The 19,707-nt window shown below is 39.9% G+C and overlaps 1 protein-coding gene across 2 annotated transcripts in view; it reads left to right on the top strand.

Moving 5' to 3' along the window:
- The window catches only part of Tmem255a (transmembrane protein 255A), a 64,616-nt gene that overhangs the window by 32,113 nt on the left and 12,796 nt on the right, over window positions 1–19,707 (top strand). For both annotated transcript variants that reach the window (XM_060375385.1, XM_060375384.1), the window contains 2 exons: window positions 4,945–5,107; window positions 13,073–13,216. In XM_060375385.1, coding sequence (XP_060231368.1) covers window positions 4,945–5,107; window positions 13,073–13,216 — 307 coding nt within the window. The remainder of the gene's footprint in view (window positions 1–4,944; window positions 5,108–13,072; window positions 13,217–19,707) is intronic.

The following is a 19,707-nucleotide window of genomic DNA, read 5'->3' as shown; positions in this document are numbered from 1 at the left end:
CAAAAAACATCAGGCAGTCATTTGTACAGTGCTACAGAAACAGAGTGTCTACTGTCCCCTCGAACCCGCAGACCTTCACTGACGTCATGGGTGGTGAGGTTTAATACCAAACATAGATTATTTCCATTTAGGCTTGTGCAGGAAGGTGGCTTTCTCTAGGACACAGCTTCTCTGTGGCAGCCTTTCAGAGCATTTCTTCCTTCCATCTACTCACTCATCTTTGGAGAGGTCAAGTCAATATCATTGGTTTTCAGCGTATAGCCTAAAGGAAATGGAGTGGTTTGTATACAGCCTCAGCTGGGGACACAATGACAGAGGGCAGCTTACTGCCACTCCTCATTTCCTCTAACAAACATTTATGGCATTCCTACTATGTGCTGGGGGCTATTGTGTTCTTTAGGAACTCAGTGAAACAGAAGGGGAACTTAAAAATATGGAAGATGGGGGTAGAAAGAGGGAAGGACAAAAGGAGAGAAAGAAGAAGGAGAGGGAGAGACAGAGACAGAGACAGAGACAGAGACAGAGACAGAGGGACAGACTGAGACAGAGAGAGGCAGAGAAGGGAAGGGGTAGAGAGGGAAGAGGAAAGGAGAAGAATTGGCACTCTAAGTTAAGACTTTCTCTTATTGAAGAGCAGAGCGATGTCTTCCTCTTTTCCCCAAGATCAGCTGCCACTTCCTATGTTAAGTAGTAAGTTGAACGCAGGCTTCCTGCTTCTTTTGGTCCACCCAGTAAGTGGAGTGCAAGGAAAAGCAAGCCCATATTTGATGATCACTGTTATGACCAATGTAGTGATCAGGCTTTGCACTCATTACTCATTCACTGTGTATTGATCTATGGTCTTTAATATTTCTAGCACTGTCCAGGTAGTAAGAAAGACACAAAGAGATGCAATGTAAGAGATGGCCCTTGCTTTCAAGAGATTACAAGTTTAACAGAGCCATCATGGTGGCCTTGGGCTTGGTTGTGGCACAGTACTCAGCACTGAGCAGCCTCTTAATATATATTAGCTTAGATGAAAAACTAATAATGATCAGCCGGGGTGTAGTGGCACACACCTGTAATCTCAGCATTTGAAGAGGCAGAGGCAGGTGGATCTCTGTGACTTCAAGGCCAGACTAGTCTACAAAGCATGTCCAGGACAGCCAGAACAGCCAAGGATACGCAGAGATATCCTGTCTTGAAACACACACACACAAACACTAATAGCGACAAACTAGAAAGAAAAGACTGTCCAAGGCTGTTAGTGTTTACAGAGAAATCTAGTGAGAGGAACATTGGAGTCCTTGAAGGCACTATGTTAAAGCTCTGAGCCAAAGGTAGGATCTAGACAGGCAGGGAAGACAGTACCTAGAATGGAAAAAAGCTGAGCAAAGTTCCCAAGGTATCTAGTCTGGGCCTGCTAAGACTGCAGTGTAGCTATAGTGTTTACTCCATTTTAACCCAGACTGTGGCAGATGGAAATTTGGACAATTCTTAAATTTAAAATTTTCTGATTATATATTTATGTGTGTGTATTTAAGTACATACCACAGTGCACATGTACACATTAGGAAACAACTTGTGGAAGCTGTTCTGAGGATCAAACTAAGGTCATCAGTTTTAGCAGCAAGCACCTCTTCCTACTGAGTATTTTTATTAGCCCTGGATATATATATATATATATATGTCTGTAGTCTGGATATATATATATATATATATATATATATATATATATATATATATGTTAGTCTTTTCTTGCTGATAGTAAGTTTAAGTTTCAGAAAACATTTTAGGAAGGAAGACAAATCAAGCATTGATAGAGTCTAGCATGAGTGCTATTCAGTCTTGGAGGCCGAGGGGGAGGGTGATAGGAAGGCAATAAACACAACCTTAGGAAAAAATTTTCTTGAAAAATGGACCAAATGAAATCATGACTCTCATACAGACCCAAACCACATTAATTTGCTAAAAAAACAGTATAATTAACCATTAACTTTCTTTTGCTTCAGGGTTCAGTTTTAAAATATTAAATAGCTGCTGAATCCATTCAAACTGAAGTTAACTATATCTTCTGGAAAATTGATTCCCTCCCCCCCCTTTTTTTTGAGGTGCCAAAGACAGAACCAGGGGACTTGTGCATGTTAGGTAAAATACTCTACCATTGAGCTAGATATCAAGTTCCAAATTATTACATACTCTTAAGTGAACTATTCGAGACCATGTTGAGGCATGTGCCCTTAAACCATTAGCATGTTTTAGCATGTGGTTCAGTGGTCTCAATTATGTCAGACAGTGGTTCTCATAAGGAAAAAAATATGTTTCTTCGTGTTATGTGTTAGAGTACTGCTTTATATACAAACTTTTAAATTTTATTTTGTGTGTGTGTGTGTGTGTGTGATACACAAATGTGCATGTGTGTATCACACATATGTGGAGATCAGAGGACAGCTTTCAGGGACCAGTTCTCACCTTCCACCTTAACAAGACCCTCTCTCTTATTCCTGCCTCTGCTAGCTTACCCACAAGCTTCCAGCCAGTTGTGGCTTCACCTCCCATCTTGCCATAGGAGTGCTGGCATTACAGATGCTACCATATCTGGATTTTAAATGTGGGTTCAGAGGATATAACTCAGGTCATCAAGTTTACAAGACAAGCCTTTTGCACACAAAGCCATCTACCAGGTCCTGTCATACACATTCTTATGAAATCTCTCAGGCTCAAAGAAGTTAAGAATGTTTCCATCAGGCAGCAAATATGTTATAGCCAGGATTCTAATGCAGCCTGACTCCAGAGTTTGCTATGGCATACTGCCTTCTTACATGTACTGTTTACTTACTCTCAATAGCCTGGGAAGTAGGCAGAGACAATTGGATGAATCAGTAGGTGATCCCCATGCCACTGGCATGCCCCTGCAATCCCACACTTACCCTTAGACACATACCTGCCCTTTTCAAAGGGAGTGAACCTGTATAGTTGCACCTTTGGGGGGTGGTAGGAAGTGTTGTATACACTCTCCTTTCCCACCACCAGTGCTCTTCAGACACATCCCTAAAAACGTTCAAATTCAATTCAAATTCAGACGAACCGAAATAGCCTTCAAATTCTACTATGAGGGGCTGGAGACAAAGAGAAATTGATTTTAAAGAATGCTAAGTTAAATTTATTTGTAAGCTTGAAAAGTCTGGTTTCTGCCTCTCAAAAAGTCTGCCTTTCTGGTTCATTTTGGAGATTAACCTTTGATTTGTTTTGTTGTTTTTTTTCATTACTGGTGTTCCCAAAACAGGGAAATCTCATGTGATAGCCTTTGGATATTAGGGCATTTAATTGTGTGTTTAATTTTAAGCACAATGTTTTAGGTTAACTGCTTTGCAATATCCAGGAGGACAGAGATTTTCATTTAATTTCTTTATCAGGTTTTTATGCAGCACCAAATGTATGTCATGCAGGCAGTTGTAAGAGGTTTTTGTTTTTGTTTTTGTTTTGACTGAGATATGAAAAAAATGTCTTTTTACCCCAGAAAGAGCAGAGGTAGACCAAAGAAATGATTCTGCCCAAGGTTAGCTTAGTGAACTAGTGAGTTCATTGTCTTGTTACCCATCCCTTGACATGATGGAAAGGATTGGTTCTAGCTTCCTCTTCCCTACTGATACAAAGATCTGTAGATGCTGAAGTCCTTTGCATAAAATGGATACTATTTGCACATAACTTACACATAGCTTTTTGTACATTATAAATTGCCTTTAAATTCATTATAATTCATAATCCAAAGTAAATGTCATGACATGAGATATTATACTGTATTATTTATGGTATAATAACAAGAAATGGTCCATATAACAAGAAATGTTCAGTACATACCCACATTTTAAACTTCCAAGCCATGCTGACTAAATTTGCAGATGTAGAAGCTGCAGAGATTATGTCTTCCACAAATGTATTTGTGGAGAGAGAGTACAATATAGACTGATCAGAGTAACTAGGCTGATTGTAGACATCTTTGGACAAGGTAGCCAGGAAGATTCGCTCCAAGCATGTGCTACTCTAAGTTTTGTGTTACATCTTAGTTTTAGTAGTGTATTAGCATTCTGGGTTTTGGGGGTGTTTAGTGGAATTATTTGGTTGGATTTGAGAGAAGAGATACTGAAATCTTTGAAGCCTGAAATCAGACTTCAGCTTCACAAGTTTCTTACCCTCCCTGTACTTCACTTCCCTTCATTTGAAAAGTGGAAGTCTAACAGCATCTACCTCAGTGGTTCTCACCCTTCCTCATGTTATGACCCTTTAATATAGTTCTTCATGTTGTGGTGATCCCCAACCATAAAATTGCTTTTGTTGCTACTTAATAACTATAATTTTGCTATGGTTATGAATCATAATATAAACAACTGTCTTTTCAAATGGTCTTAGCCAACTCCTGTGAAAGGGTCGTTCAATCCTCAAGGGAGTTGAGACACACAGGCTGATCTATCTTGTAAGGATTTTCAGGGCTGACAGGCATTGCTGTCATAATAGAAATGTTTTCAAATATGTTCTGTCCAGTCCAGCACATATGGCTATGAAGCACTTGGAACATGATAAAACTAAATGCTTGAACTTAAATTTTACTTAATAAATAGCCACATGTAATGAGTAGCTATCATATTGGACAGACCAGATTTACTGAATAGACATATGTGAAATGCTAAGCTCTGTGCCTGGTAGATAATATGTGCCAATAAATGCCACGCAGGATTAGTGTTAGCAATGGTTACAAGAGTCTCTCTGACGGGCAACTTTTTTTTTTTTTTTTTTTTAGATAAACACCAATCACACTTTGATTTATTTTTGTGTTATGCACTCTGAGCAAACTGCAGTGATGCTCTTTACAACAGCTATACCGTAGTCAAGTCCTAGTGGTGGGGGCAAGGGTGGAAGATAGTTTGCTCCTAGGAGACTGACGGTAGCGTGCTTCTCCCCATGCAGCAGGGTCGAAATCACCAGCGGGTACTATGAGTACATTGATGTCAGCAGCTGCCAGGACATCATCCATCTGTACCACCTCCTCTGGTCTGCCACCATCCTCAACATTGTCGGCCTGTTCCTGGGGATCATCACTGCTGCAGTCCTCGGAGGATTTAAGGATATGGTAAGAAAGAATGTGACTCTCCATTTCACAGAGACTTCTGTTTGGAGAGGGGGAATAAGTCTAAGATGTTTGGTGCAGTGGAGGTACATAGTTTGAAGGGAAGAATCAGCAAGTAGCATGTGCAGCTGCCGTCAAATACCTCAGGTTCGAGTGAGAAGTGACAGAGATCTGTATATATTTCTTGTTAGTGTGAACTTCCTCTTATCTTGAAGCATATTTTGAGAGTGAAATGAATGGGAGGGGGTTTTCAGTCTTCCTATTCACACTACTTGTGTAAACAATCCATTGTATCTTCTCTGAACACTTTTAGTAGAAAACTTCGTTTTCTCCTTAGTGATCTTTGGGAGACAATGAAGAAAAGAGGATCGATGATTAGCTGTACATTAGATTAATGCTAGTCTTCTACAGGCATTCCACCATGGAGTTTCTCCAGTAAATGTGTCTAGTGTATCTAAGGCTTCCCACCCCTGAAGACTTAGCCCCAGGTTAAGCTACTTTCCAGGCATTCCCTTCTACATCAGCCTACACACATTCCTATTCCTCTCTTTGACATCTCTTCCATATTTGTGTTCATGCCTGCAAATGCACAAAAGCACTCAGAACCCTCAAGAATGCATGTTCCCTAGATAACAGTAGATGAGCTCTTCCTTTGCTTTAAAAACATGTCTAAGAATTTATTTGCTATCATTTGTAGACTTTAATCTCCAATTTTGGAGCTGTTAGTTTTGAGCTATATTATTAACCTGGCTTCATATAAAATCATACTGATTTGTATTAAAAAAATCAATAAAATAAAATAAAGCAATATGCTTCAGCCCTTTCCCCAGACATTCTGACTCAGCTGTTCTAAATGGAAAACCATCTATCTATGGTTTCTTGAGAACACCCCAGGTAATTTGGATCTGTAGGTGGGGTTGAGGACCACTGCTTCACATATCCTTTGAAAATTATTTTGTGCCCAAAAGGAATTTTCTTTTGATCCAAGAAATTAGATAGGCAAGTTCTAGACTCTTGTTTCCTTATGTCCCTTTTGGGGTCCCCAAGGAACAGGATCCTAAATCTCTAATCTGACCCTAGGTAAAGATGTTTTGACCCAGTCAAAAAAGTGGTGATGGTAAAATGAAAGGCATCTAGTATAAGGGAAACAACGGAGTCCCCTATAGAACTGTCCTGATTAGGAATATTGGGTGTTCTTGCTGGTGACTATATCATGAAAATCCTTCCTTGTCCATCCCCAGTCTCTCAGTCTCTCATCTCTCCCTTGCCCTTGTACACATTACTCATTCCCTCTGCTCCTGAGAAAACCTAAGCACTAAGGAGTATGTATGATAAACATCTATGCAGCTGTTGCCCTAGGAGCAAGGATTTCCTGTCATCTGGGGCCTGAGGAAGCTTTTAGGAGAAATTGCTGTTTCTGAGTTTAGGCTTCTTTTGAGAAAAAGAATTGCTATTGTTCTTGGAGACTTTTCCTCTTTTTTAAAAAAGTTTATATTAGTTTATTTACTTTACATCCCGAGGATGCCCCCTCTCTCCTGCCTTCCCATCCCCCACTTCCCGCCTTCCTCTTTCCCCTCTTCCTTGTCCCCCAGAAAAGGGAAACACCCCTCCCTGTATTAACCTTCCCCAGCACATCAGGTGACATCAGGACTGAGCATATCTTCATCCCCTGAGGCCAGGTAGCCCTGCCAGGGAGAAGGGATCCGAAAGCACACAATAGAGTCCATGTTAGAAACAGCTCTTCCCCCACTCAGCAGGAGCCCCATATTAAGACGAATCCCCCCACCTACATGTGTGCAGGGGGCCTATGTCCAGATCTCACATGCTTCTTAGTTGATGTCTCAGTCTCTGAAAGACCCCATGGGCCTGGGTTATTATCTCTGTTGGTCTACTTGTGGGGTTCCTGTCCCCTCCAGGTTCCTCTGTCTTTCTCCCAACACTTCCACAGGAACCCCAGAGTTCCACCCCATGCTTGGCTGCGAGTTCCAGCATCTGTCTTGATCAGCTGCTGGTTGGAGAGGCCTCAGAGACCCACCCCATGGTAGAGAGCCAGCCCCTGACACTAATAATGATACTCTGCTATGCTTTCAGACAGGACCCTGGAAGAGTCTCTTAGTGGTAGGGATTTCCTGACCCAGTGGGAGAGGATACCTTGATGTATAATCACTGCATTACAGGCTTCACCTGCAAGGTGTCCCTTACCCCGAGTTTACCACATAAAGTCACAATGCTAAAATTCCACTGTTTTTTTTTTCTTCTGTATTTTCACATAGGCATTTGCCTCCCCCTTTTTGTTTATTTTCAAAATTAAGATAGTAACATTTTATTTATTTTATATTATTATTATTATTATTTAAGTGTACATGTGTGTATGTCTGCACATGTGCATATAACTAATGTTAGGGGCATCCCCTGGAGCTGGAGTTACAAGCAGTCGTGAGCTGCCTGATGTGGGTGTTGGGAGTTGAACTCGGGTCTTCTGTAAGAACAATACATGTTCTTATCCACTGAGCGGTCTCTCCAGTCCCAGATACTAACATTTTAAATAGGCTGGCTAATATGGCACAGAGGTATTAAAAGCTTGTCTTAACTAACCTCTCTGAGTTAAGGATTTGATAAGTTTCTCTGGTGGCAGAAGGAATTGGGATGTGAAGTCAAAGTGTGCTTAAGAAAGACAACTTTCTTAAAAGAAAGTTCCGCACATTGAGAAGAAGGGAGGATTGAGAAGGTGGTATTCTAGGAAGTACAGCCCTTCCAAGGATTTGGTCTTCTCTTTATACCAAAGATTTTCCTCACCTGAAAAAAAAAATCTAGCAGTTTGATCTTCATGTGAGTCCCCTAGTAAGTTAAGCCAGGTATCTCTGACATGAACTCTGTTGCCTGCTTTCGATAACTTCCCCCTAATGGCCTGGCCTCAGTGGATGAAGATATGCTCAGCCTTGATTAAACTTGATGTGCAGGGGTGGGTTGGTGGTGGGGAGTGCCTTTCTGAGGATGATGGGAGGGGAAATAGGAGAAAGACGGTAGGAGGGTGGGGCCAGAAGGCGAGGAGGGAGGAGGCTACAATAGGGATGGTAAAGTGAATATATAAATTAAAAATAAATTTGAAAACAAAATCCAGGAGGACATCTCAATGATAACACCAAACTCTTTGAAATGTACAGTTCAGTGACATTCAGTACATTCAAAATGCCACATGGTTATTTATCACCTCTACTTAGTTGTACGGCCTTACATGAAACCCGTAAACACTGAGACAGCTACTCCTTATTCCTTTGGTCCTGAACCATCAGAAACCACTAATCTGCTGTCATTATGGATATGTATCTTCTGAATAGTTCTGATAAATGGACTAATATAATACATGAAGTTCTTCATGACCACTTTCACTTCCCATAATTTTAAGACCTGCCTACTTTTCAGCATATACCAGTGCTTCATTTCTTTTACTAGCAGAATAATATTTCATTCAGTGGGCATGCTGCACTTTATTTAAATCTAATAAATAATGTATTCAATATTCATTGAATATATTTATTAAATCTTTTAAAATATATTGGTGGAATTCCCCCACCATTTTGGCTATGTAGAAATGCTGTTACAAATATTCATATAAATTTCCAGTGTTTCATATAAACTTGACATGGAATTTTAGATTGTATGTTTATGTTTACTTTCCAGAGAAAGAACAAATTTATTTTTTTAATTTTTTAAAATTTATTACAATTTATTCACTTTGTATTCCAGCTGTAGCTCCCTCTTTCATCCCCTCCCAATCCTGCCCTCCCTCCCTCTTCTCCTCCCATACCCCTCCCCCAGTCTACTCATAAAGGAAGGCCTCCTCCCCTCCATCTGACCCTAGCCTATCAGGTCTCATTAGGATTCACTGCATTGTCTTCCTCTGTGGCCTGATAAGGCTACTCCCCCATCAGGGGGAGGTGATCAAAGAGCCAGCCACTGAGGTCATGTCAGAGACAGCTCCTGTTCCCCTTTCTAGGGCACCCACTTGGACACTGAGATGCCATGGGCTACATCTGTGCAGGGGTTTTAGGTTATCTCCATGCATGGTCCTTGGTTGGAGTATAAGTCTCAGAAAAGACCCCTGGGCCCAGATATTTTGGTTCTGTTGCTCTCCTTGTGGAGCTCCATTCCCCTCCAAGTCTTTCTATCTCCCCCTTCTTTCATAAGATTCCCTGTACTCTGCCCAAAGTTTGGCTATGAGTCTCAGCATTTGCTTTAATACTCTGCTGGGTAGAGTCTTTCAGAGGCCTTCTGTGGTAGGCTCCTGCCTTGTTCCTTATTTTCACCCTTTTCCGATGTCTGTCCAGTTTGCCTTTCTCAATTAGGATTGAACGTCTTACCCAGGGTCCTCCGTCTTGCTTAACTTCTTTAGGTGTAAATATTTTAGTGTATTTATCCTATATTATACGTCTAATATCCACGTATAAGTGAGTATAAACTATGTGTGTCTTTCTCCGTCTGGGATACCTCACTCAGAATGATCTTTTCTAGATCCCACCATTTGCCTACAAATTTCACTATTTCCTTGTTTTTAATTGCTGAGTAGTATTCCATTGTGTAAATGTACCACAATTTCTGTATCCATTCCTCAATTGAGGGGCATCTGGGTTGTTTCCAGATTCTAGCTATTACAAATAAAGCTGACACAAACATGGTTGAGCAAATGTCCTTGTTTATACTTGATCATATTTTGGATATATGCCTAGGAGTGGTATATCTGGGTCTTGAGGTAGCATTAATCCTAATTGTCTGAGAAAGTGCCAGATTGATTTCCAAAGTGGTTGTACCAGTTTACGTTCCCATCAGCAATGGAGGAGGGTTCCCCTTTCTCTACAACCTCTCCAGCATGTGTTGTCACTTTAGTTTTTCATCTTAGCCATTCTCATGGGTGTAAGGTGAAATCTAAGAGCAGACTTGGACATTTTCCAGGAAGGCAAAAATGACTTTAAAAAACATGAATGTGAAGAAAAAGTAAAAAACCGAATAATTGGCATCTAACTTTAGCTTGCTCAGCATTAAAACTGGAAGGATTTTCATTTATCTAGGATTCAGAGTGTCAGGATGGCTGAGTGGTCTAAGGCACAAGACTCAATGTCTTAAGCCATTTTTTTCTCATGAAATATTTCATATTCCCACTAATAGTACACAAGGATTCCAATGTCTCTATATCTTCATTGACTAAAGATTCTAGTAGGTAAAACACTGTACTTTTGACTTGCCTTTCTTTGATAGCCAATGATGTCAGGCCTATTTCATGTGCATGTGGACAATTTTTATACCTTCTTTTGATATCTACCTTTTTTTTTTTTTTTTTGGCAGGGTCTTCTTCTGTAGCCAAGGCTAGCGTCAGTTCTCGTACCTCAGCCTAATGAACACTGGGGTTATAGGCTTGTGCCACCATGCCTGGCTTTGTCTGGTTTTTTTGTTTGTTTGTTTGTTTGTTTGTTTTGGTTTTGGTTTGTAGTTCAGTGTTTCATCTTTTTGCTGTTGAGTCATAAGCATTCTTCTGTTATAGACACTAGACCTTTACCAGATGTGTGATTTACTGTAACACATATGTTTAAGAGACTGTCATTTCCCCATTTAGCTCTTAGTTATTTTGTCAAAAATCAGTTAAGCTTACATATATAGACTTTTCTTTAAATTCTTCAATTCAGTCATTTTTTTTTCAATTTACAGAGTACAGGGAAGTCTGTTGTTGGTTCTGATGGTGGCCATGTACCCTTTAGAAAGGCCTTTGTGCATTTACTTTTGTTTGATCTTTGTTGGCTACCTTTAATACTCACCTCCGGTAGATATTAAATATTATAACCATTTAATATATGAAAAAACAGATCAAGCAGGCTCAAGTAATTTGTCCAGAACTAAGTAGCAGAAATTGGACTTCAGCCCAAATCTTCACTTTCTCCTTCTACTCCATTCCTCCTGTCCCGAAATGACATTTGCCCAGTCCTTTCTGCTTCTTCAAGCTTTGTAACAAATACTCCCTGCTATTTGCTTAGAATCTTCCTTAATAGTAAGGACGAAGAGCAGAGGAAATACTGAGTGTTATTAAAAACCATAAGCTAGGGAGCTCTGACAAAGACCCTAGGGGGAAATGAAAAGATGGAAGCAAAGACCATGGCAAAAGATAGTTGGTTCACAGAATAAGAGAATTCTACTGGGAGTAGAGCATGAAGAGAGAATGTCATCAAAATGAGAACATGATGTAAGTCAAGATCTCAGGCCTCTCCCATACATGAGGTGTCTGTGATGTTCATTGTAATAACTGAGACCTGTAGATCTCACACCCTTAGGCATCTAAACTGTAACCAACTCCAAGCAACAGAACAACAGAACTGTGTTGAAACTTTCTATAATGGGGTTTTCCTGCCAACACGCTGACTTGCTCACCAGTGCCACTGCCAAAACCTACCCACATGTTTTCATTGCTCCAGAAGAAGCCCCTGTTCTGTGTTAATGTGGTCTAGATATATACTGGAATGGAGATATCCATCTTTGAGATGGATATAGCTCTTGACTGTTCTCACAAATGGAAGAGGGCTCTATGACATGGACTATGGAAAAGGAAAACATTCACCCTGTACTTTGATGCATGTGGCACAAAGCACAGTTCTACTTGTGAACTAATGAGGGGTCCTCAAACCTGGACAACAGTGGCTTTTACTCTAAAAACATCTGCCAGCAGGTTATAACAGTTATAGAAAATAATTTATACACTGCTTTATTTGCAAAAAGAGTGAAAGCGTTACCAAAATTATTCCAATATTTCTGTAAATTTGAATTTTTGAAGATAAATCATTGTGGGGTGAAAAGAGTGGACAAATGGCTCAGAGGTTCAAGGCACTTGCTGCTCTTGCAGAGATTCGAGTTCAGTTCCTAGCACCTACATGTTGGCTCACAACCATCTATAAGTCCAGTTCCAGGGGACCCAATGCTATCTTCTGACCTCCATAGACATGGTCCTCACATATTCACATGCACACATACACACACAAATAAATATAAATCTTTTAAAAAAGAGATTGCTCAGTGGTTAAGAGCACTTGTTGCCCTTGCAGAGGACCAAGGTTGGGTTCCCAGCACCCACATGGTGGCTCACAACCATTTGTAACTTTAGTTCCAAGGCATCTGACACCCTCTTCTGACCTTTGTGGGCACCAGGCATGGATGTGGATGTGGTACACATACATACATGCAGGCAAAATATTCATACACATAAAATAAAATGCATACATCTAAAACAAATTTATAACTTGAGGAAATGACACAATATGTATTAATTTCAAAAATATTGCCATATTTATTAAAAAGTAAGAGTTTCCATTTTCCTCCTAATATTACTTCTCTCTGCAGAGGTAATTGCAAATAACATTTGCTGTGAATCTTTCTGGATTTATTTATTTGGATTTACACACATAAATATGCAACAATTTATTTTTTAAAAACTAAAGCACACTATATCACTGTAGCCTTTCTTTTTGCAGTACTGGGGATTGAATCCAAGGCCTTGTATATACTAGGCAGATGCTCTACCACTGGGCTGTATCTCCAGCTTCATGTTAGTTTAAAAAAATAACAGTGGTGGCTAGAGAGATGTCCTAATGCTTAAGAGGACTAGCTGCTCTTCCAAAGGAGCTGGGATTTCCAGCACCCACATGGCAGCTCTCAATCATCAGTACTCCAGTTCCAGGGAATCTGGCATCCTCTTCCAGCCACCTTGGGTACCAGGCACACACATGGGTGCACAGATATATGTACAGGCAAGATACCCATACACATAAAAAAATAGCAGTATACTCTTGACAGCTCTGACAGTAAACATAGGTCTGAATATTTATCAATTGCTGTATTGTATGCTATAATATATCTGTGCTATAGCTTATTTAACTATGCACCTAATGATGATGGGACGTAATATATTGTTTATGCTTTGTTCTTCCTCAGAACCCTACTCTCCCGGCACTGAACTGCTCTGTTGAAAATCCCCATCCGACTGTCTCTTACTATGCGCGTCCCCAAGTGGCATCGTACAATTCCTACTACCATAGCCCTCCTCATCTGCCACCTTATTCTGCTTATGACTTTCAGGTATGTTTGGAGAAGAAAAAAACCTTTTTTTCATCCTTTACTGTAACCCAGTTCGTTTTATTGTCCTTGACTTATTTATAAATCCTTCCCATTGTTTTTGGAATTGATAGGAATTCACCCAGGCTCCTTTCAGCCCAATGGCCTTTTTCAGCTTGCAGGAATTAGTGACTAGATTAAGGACCTGCAGGGATGGAAGACATAGAAAAGTGGGAGTAGTATGAGAGAAGAAGTAGAAATGGGAGGGAAATAGGAAGAGAATAGAACTAAGGTATCTAAAATTTTATTTAAATACACTAAGGATAGATAATTTAGCTGGAAGATGGCAGCTTGACTAGGTTACCATGGATCCCTGTTCAACCAGTGGCTTTTGCTCCGGGGAGAGACTACATAGATAGCTCTGAGGTTTGACACAAGGAACTCACACAGAGGAGGTATGAATCAAATCTCCAAAGATTAAGTCCCTTTGTTTTTTCAAGCATCCTAACTAGAACTACACAGAGAAAATATTTTTACAACACTCTCAGTTTTTTGTTTGTTTTGTTTTGTTGTTGTTGTTGTTTTGCCTTGTTATCACATAGGTCAGAAACAGTGTTACCAAATTTGGCCTTCAACCATTTTTCTTGAGCTGTGATTAACTGCAGAGAAATGAAAGCATAAAAAGGATTAAAGGGAATCTCTGCACTGTGTGCAGAGATCTGACTGACGAGGCACCTTGAAAAAACACATCAAGTGGGTCTTTACCTAGGAACAGTGATTATGTTAGTAGCTTTCCTTCACCATGACAAAACCCACGAGAGCATAATCAACTTTTAAATAGGAGAGGGTCATTCTTGCTTACAGGTTTGGAGGCTTCAGTATGTGATCAACTGGCTACATTGTGTAGGCTTGTAGACGTTGCATTACTTCCTCAGACTGCTGGTGACTAAACCTTCAACACCTGGACTCTTAGGGGATACTTCTAAAACATATAAGTCAGTATAAACCATTGGCAGAAAGACTAGAGTTACACTAGAATATGGTCAACCAGAAACTTAGAGACCATAGGAAAAAATCTTTTAAAGGAATAAAACTCAAAATGATTTTTGTTTCAATTAATTAGAGCCCATAAATGGAACAAGGGGACATAAAGTATAACTTTCTGGGGATATTTGTAGCTAATGTTTGGTAAGTGGAAATCTTTGGGGAACCTAATTTTCACTTTAGTTTAACAAAATAATTGAAACTTTAAGAATATTAGTTGCATTTGGTTTGGAGAATTCTACAGCTTTCTAACAATAAACATGGATTTATTCATTCTTATCAAATCCAGTATCACTACCAGGAGAGAGCAATAAGGCTTAGAAAAATTATGTTACACTTTGCCTTGCAGCCACAGGAAGATAGCTCTAATACTTTTTACTCAATTAGGTGGTATGTGCTCAAAACACAACTGTGTTCAAGAAGAGGACAATTTCTGTAGTGACCGAGCAATGCATTATCTTTTAAGAGAAATCTGGTATGTTGAAGTTTACACAGGGATGACATCATTCTCTTGGGGCCTATAAAAAACTCAAACAAACAACAAACTAGGATAGAGAAGGGTTTTGTTTTAATACCTCAAAATCATGCCTTCATTGGGTAATTATCCAGTTAGGAAGTCTGGGAAACATTTTTAAAAATTTTTATTATTAGTTACATTTTATTAACTCTGTATCCCAGCTGTATTCCACTCCCTCATTCCTCCCCAATCCCACCCTCCCTCCCTCATCTCCTCCTTGCCCCTTTCCAAGTTCATTGATAGGGGAGGACCCTTTCATCTGACCCTGTTTTATCAGGTATCTTCTGGAGTGGCTGCAAAGTCCTCCTCTGTGGCCTATCAGGGCTGCTCCTTTCTTGGGGGGTGGGGAGGTCAAAGAGCCTGACATTTAGTTCATGTCAGAAATAGTCCCTGTTCCCCTTACTAGGGAAACCCACTTGGTTACTGAGCTACCACGAGCTACATCTGAGCAGAGGTTCTAGGTTATATCCATACATGGTCCTTGGTGGAGTGTCAGTCTCAGAAAAGACCCCTGTGCCCTGATATATTTGGTCGTTGCGGAGCTTCTATCCTCTCCACGTCATACTAACTCCCCCTTCTTTCATATGGTTCCCTGCACCCTGCTGATGGTTTGGTTATGAGTCTTAGTATCTGCTTTGATACACTGCTAGGTAGAGTCTTTCAGAGGCCCTCTGTGGTAGACTCCTGTCCTGTTTCCTGTTTTCTCCTATGTCCAATGCCCATCCCATTTGTCTTTCTAAGTGAGGATTGATCATCTTACCCCGGGTCTTCTTTCTTGTTTATCTTTTTTAAGTGTATAGATTTCATTATGTTTATCATATCTTATAAGTCTAAATAAGTGAGTGTATACCATGTGTGTCTTTCTCCTTCTGGGATACATCACTCACAATGATCTTTTCTAGATCTGGGAAAATTTTCTTGTGGTCAGGAATGGGCAAAGGTTTGTTTTAGGGCAGTTGGTCCTGAGGAACTTGTGAGACCTGAGTGTGAGATGACAGACTATTTCAGTTTTGTATTCCAATCTGTCTTCACTTTTAGTGAACTTCAAAACAAGAAGGCTAATCGCTGAGATGATGTTCACTTCCTTTCTCATCTCCCCAACACTACTTCTCTTGCCCTTTGAAATCATTTCCTCAGGACCCCTTCAGTTTCAGCTAAGCCCAGATTCTATAAGGCATTATCAGTTCCTACATCTGCTCACAAATGAATTCAGTGTAGTTTTATCTAAAACCTCGAAGGCTCCCAGTCATATTTCCTAGACTGGAATGCTAGGTTAGTCACTCTACTTTACTCATAGACTTGTTACTTTATGTCCATTTGGTGAATTGCCAAGTTTAAGCTCAAAAGTCTCAGCCTATAAAAATGCAAACAACACTGATTATATTCTTTATTTGGCACCTGACAGTACATGATGTTTCACTGAAACCATTAATAATGACTCATTATCAACTGAGCCCATTTAGTAAAAGGATTGCTTCAACCCTGTGGGGGTGGAAAGAGTTGATGCCTTGAAATTACAAAACCATTTCTGCTTTTTCTTTTTTTCCCCCTTCCCATTTCAACTTTTCCCTTTATTATCCCTTTTTCTATTCCTCATTTTACTTCATTTTATCTGCTCTTCTTTCCATTTCCTAATATTTTATTTCAAGAACAGAATGCATGGGAGTGTTTTGAAAAAAAAAAACAAAAAAAAACAAAAAAACAAAAAAACAAAAAACAAATCCTGATGTCCCCCCTCACCCCTTTGGGACAGAACTTACCTAACTAGTCATTGTCACTAGGCAGAGCCAGGGCACCTTTTGGAGTACACGTTTCATGGACCTCCTAAAGAGAGGTATACATGCCTTCACATAGTGGAGCAGTTGAGGTGGTGGGGAGTAGAAAGACATCTGTGTTCATAAGGGTGGATTCCCCCTTAGCACCATGAAAGTACATTATGTACCGTCTTAGGTATATTAGTTCTTAGAGGCAGCTTAGAAAACCAGAGCTGTCCAGGCCAGCAGTGGGCTGGCTACTTAGACGTCTGTTCCTTGTGCTTTATGGTGTGCAGAGATTCAAAGCATTAGTAAAGTTCAACTTTCACACAGGAACCAAAATGCAACAAGCCAGATCTCTACCCACAACAAAGCCAAGTATTTCCCAAGATGCTTGCCTGTTGCTAGGAAACTATGCACTGATAGTTTCTTTCTTTTTTTTTTTTTTTCTTTCTCTCCAACCCCCAAGGGTATGTGTACTGAAGCCAGTTAGCTCCCTAGCTCTGCCAGGAACCTTCAAATGTATCCTTCAGATTTCCAGTTTGACCTCAGAAGGAAACAAGAATCAACTCTTCTCTGCTATCCACCCCTCTAATATTTACAAAACAGAAAACAGAGGCCATTGTACTGTCTCCTTTATTATCAAAGTGTACAACTGCCACCCACAGCAGCAGCTACCCATGGGAGCCTTTGAATGTCTCTCAGGATACAACTGACTTCAGCTATACTGCAGAGACTTGGTCTTTCCGTCTGTGGCTGTGAATACCTAAAACTGGCCTGCTGCCTCTTGTCACCCCTATAGTGGGATTTAGGATAGAATGCCACATCCATACCCAAGCACAGAGATTATTGGTCCTGTGGGTTTTACTTTTCTCTCAGATTAAGAGAACATTCTTTTGTTTTGTTTTTGTGTTCATTCCCAAGGCTTATCATTTTAATACCTCTGAGGTTTGCAATATTAATGGGAAGTAATGACCTCTTCCAAACTCCTATAGTTTAATTTTTAGCTAATTTTTTAGCCAATATCTCTTATTTATTTTTTTTCTGAGAAATATTCTTAATAGAAGAGAGCAACAAGAGAGAAGAAAAAAAGGATGTATTAGTTACTTTTCTTATTGGTGTGATAAATTATTTATTTTTATTTATTTGTCTATCTATGCCTATTATTTATTTATTTATTTATTTGTATATCTACCTATCTGTCTGTCTGTCTGTGTATGTAGTTTTTTTGAGACCTGGTCTCACTATATATGTATGTATGTATTTATTTATTCTTTTTTAAAATAAAAATATTTATATTAATTGCAGTTTATTCATGTTGCATCCCAGCTGTAACCCCCTTCTTCATTCCATCCCAATTCAACCCTCCCTCATCTCCTTCCATGCCCCTCTCCAAATCCACTGATAAGGCAGGTCCTCCTCTCCTTCCCTCTGACCCTAGCCTATCAGTTCTCATCAAGACTGGCTGCATGGTCTTCCTCTGTTCCCTAGCAAGGTTGCTCCTCCCTCAGGGAAAGGTGATTAAAGAGCCTGACACTGAGTTCATGTCAGAGAGAGTTCCTGTTCCCATTACTAGGGAACCCACTTGTGGACTGAGCTACCATGGGTTACATCTATGCAGGGGTTCTAAGTTATCTCCATGCATAGTCCTTGGTGGGAGTATCAGTCTCAGAAAAGACCCTTGGGACCAGAAATTTTGGTTCTGTTGCTTTCCTTGTAGAGCTACTATTCCTTCCAGGTCTTTCATTCAGCCCTTCTTTCATAAGATTCCCTGCCCTGTGCCCAAAGTTTGGCTATGAGTCTCAGCATCTGCTTCAATACCCTGCTGGGTAGTCTTTCAGAGGCCCTCTGTGGTAGGCTTCCTCCTCTTCCCTGTTTTCTCCTTCTTCCGATGTCTATCTTGTTTGTCTTTCTGAATGATGATTGATCATCTTACCCAGGGTCCTCCTTCCTGCTTAGATTATTTAAGTGTACAGATTTTATTATGATTATCCTATATTATATGTCTATTATCAACTTGTGAGTATATACCATGTGTGTCTTTCTACTTCTGGGATACCTCACTCAGGATGATCTTTTCTAGTTCTCACCATTTGCCTGCAAATTTCACTATTTCCTTGTTTTTAATTGCTGAGTAGTATTCCATTGTGTAAATGTACCACAATATCTGCATCCATTCCTCAGCTGAGGGACATCTGGGTTGTTTCTAGATTCTGGCTATTACAAATAAAGCTGACACAAACATGGTTGAGCAAATGTCCTTGTTGTATACTTGATCATATTTTGGATATATTCCTAGAAGTGGTATAGCTGGATCTTGAGGTAGCACTATACCTATTTTCTGAAAAGGTGCTAGATTGATTTCCAAAGTGGTTGTACAAGTTTACATTCCCACCAGCAATGGAGAAGGGTTCCCCTTTCTCCACATTCTCTCCAGCATGTATTATCACTTGAGTTTTTTATCTTAGACCTTCTGATGGGTGTGAGATGAAATCTCAATGTCATTTTGATTTGTATTTCCCTGATGACTAAGGGTGTTGAACATTTCTTTAAATATTTTCCTGCCATTTGATACTCCTCTATTGAGAATTTTCTGTTTAGCTCTGTACCCCATTTTTAAATTAGATTGCTAGATTTGTTGCTTTTTTAACTTTTTGGGTTCTTTAGATATTTTGGATATTATCCCTGTGTCAAACATAGGGTTGGTGAAGATCCTTTCCCAGTCTTTAGGCTGTTGCTTTGTTCTGGTGATAGAGTACTTTGCTTTACAGAAGCTTTTCAGTTTCATGAGGTCCCATTTATTGATTGTTGATCTTAGAGCCTGTGCTGTTGATGTTCTGTTCAGAAAGTTGTTGCATGTGGCAATGAGGTCAAGGTTCTTCCCTACTTTTTTCTTCTAAGCGGTTTAGTGTGTCTGGTTTTATGTTGAGGTCTTCAATCCACTTGGACTTTAGTTTTGTGCACGGTGACAAGTACAGATCTCTTTGCATTTTTCTACATGTAGATATCCAGTTAGATCAGCACCATTTGTTGAAGATGCTGTCTTTTTCCCATTGTATGATTTTGGCTTCTTTGTCAAAAATCAAGTATCCATAGGTGTGTGCGTTTATTTCTGGGTCTTCTAGTCAATTCCTTTGATCCACCATTCTGTTTCTATGCCAGTACCATTGCAGTTCTTATTGCTATTGCTGTGTAGTACA

This window comes from Meriones unguiculatus, chromosome X (genome assembly GCF_030254825.1).
Source record: "Meriones unguiculatus strain TT.TT164.6M chromosome X, Bangor_MerUng_6.1, whole genome shotgun sequence".
NCBI lineage: Eukaryota > Metazoa > Chordata > Mammalia > Rodentia > Muridae > Meriones > Meriones unguiculatus.
The sequence above is the reverse complement of the archived record's forward strand: the minus strand, read 5'-3'. Positions and strand labels throughout refer to the sequence as shown.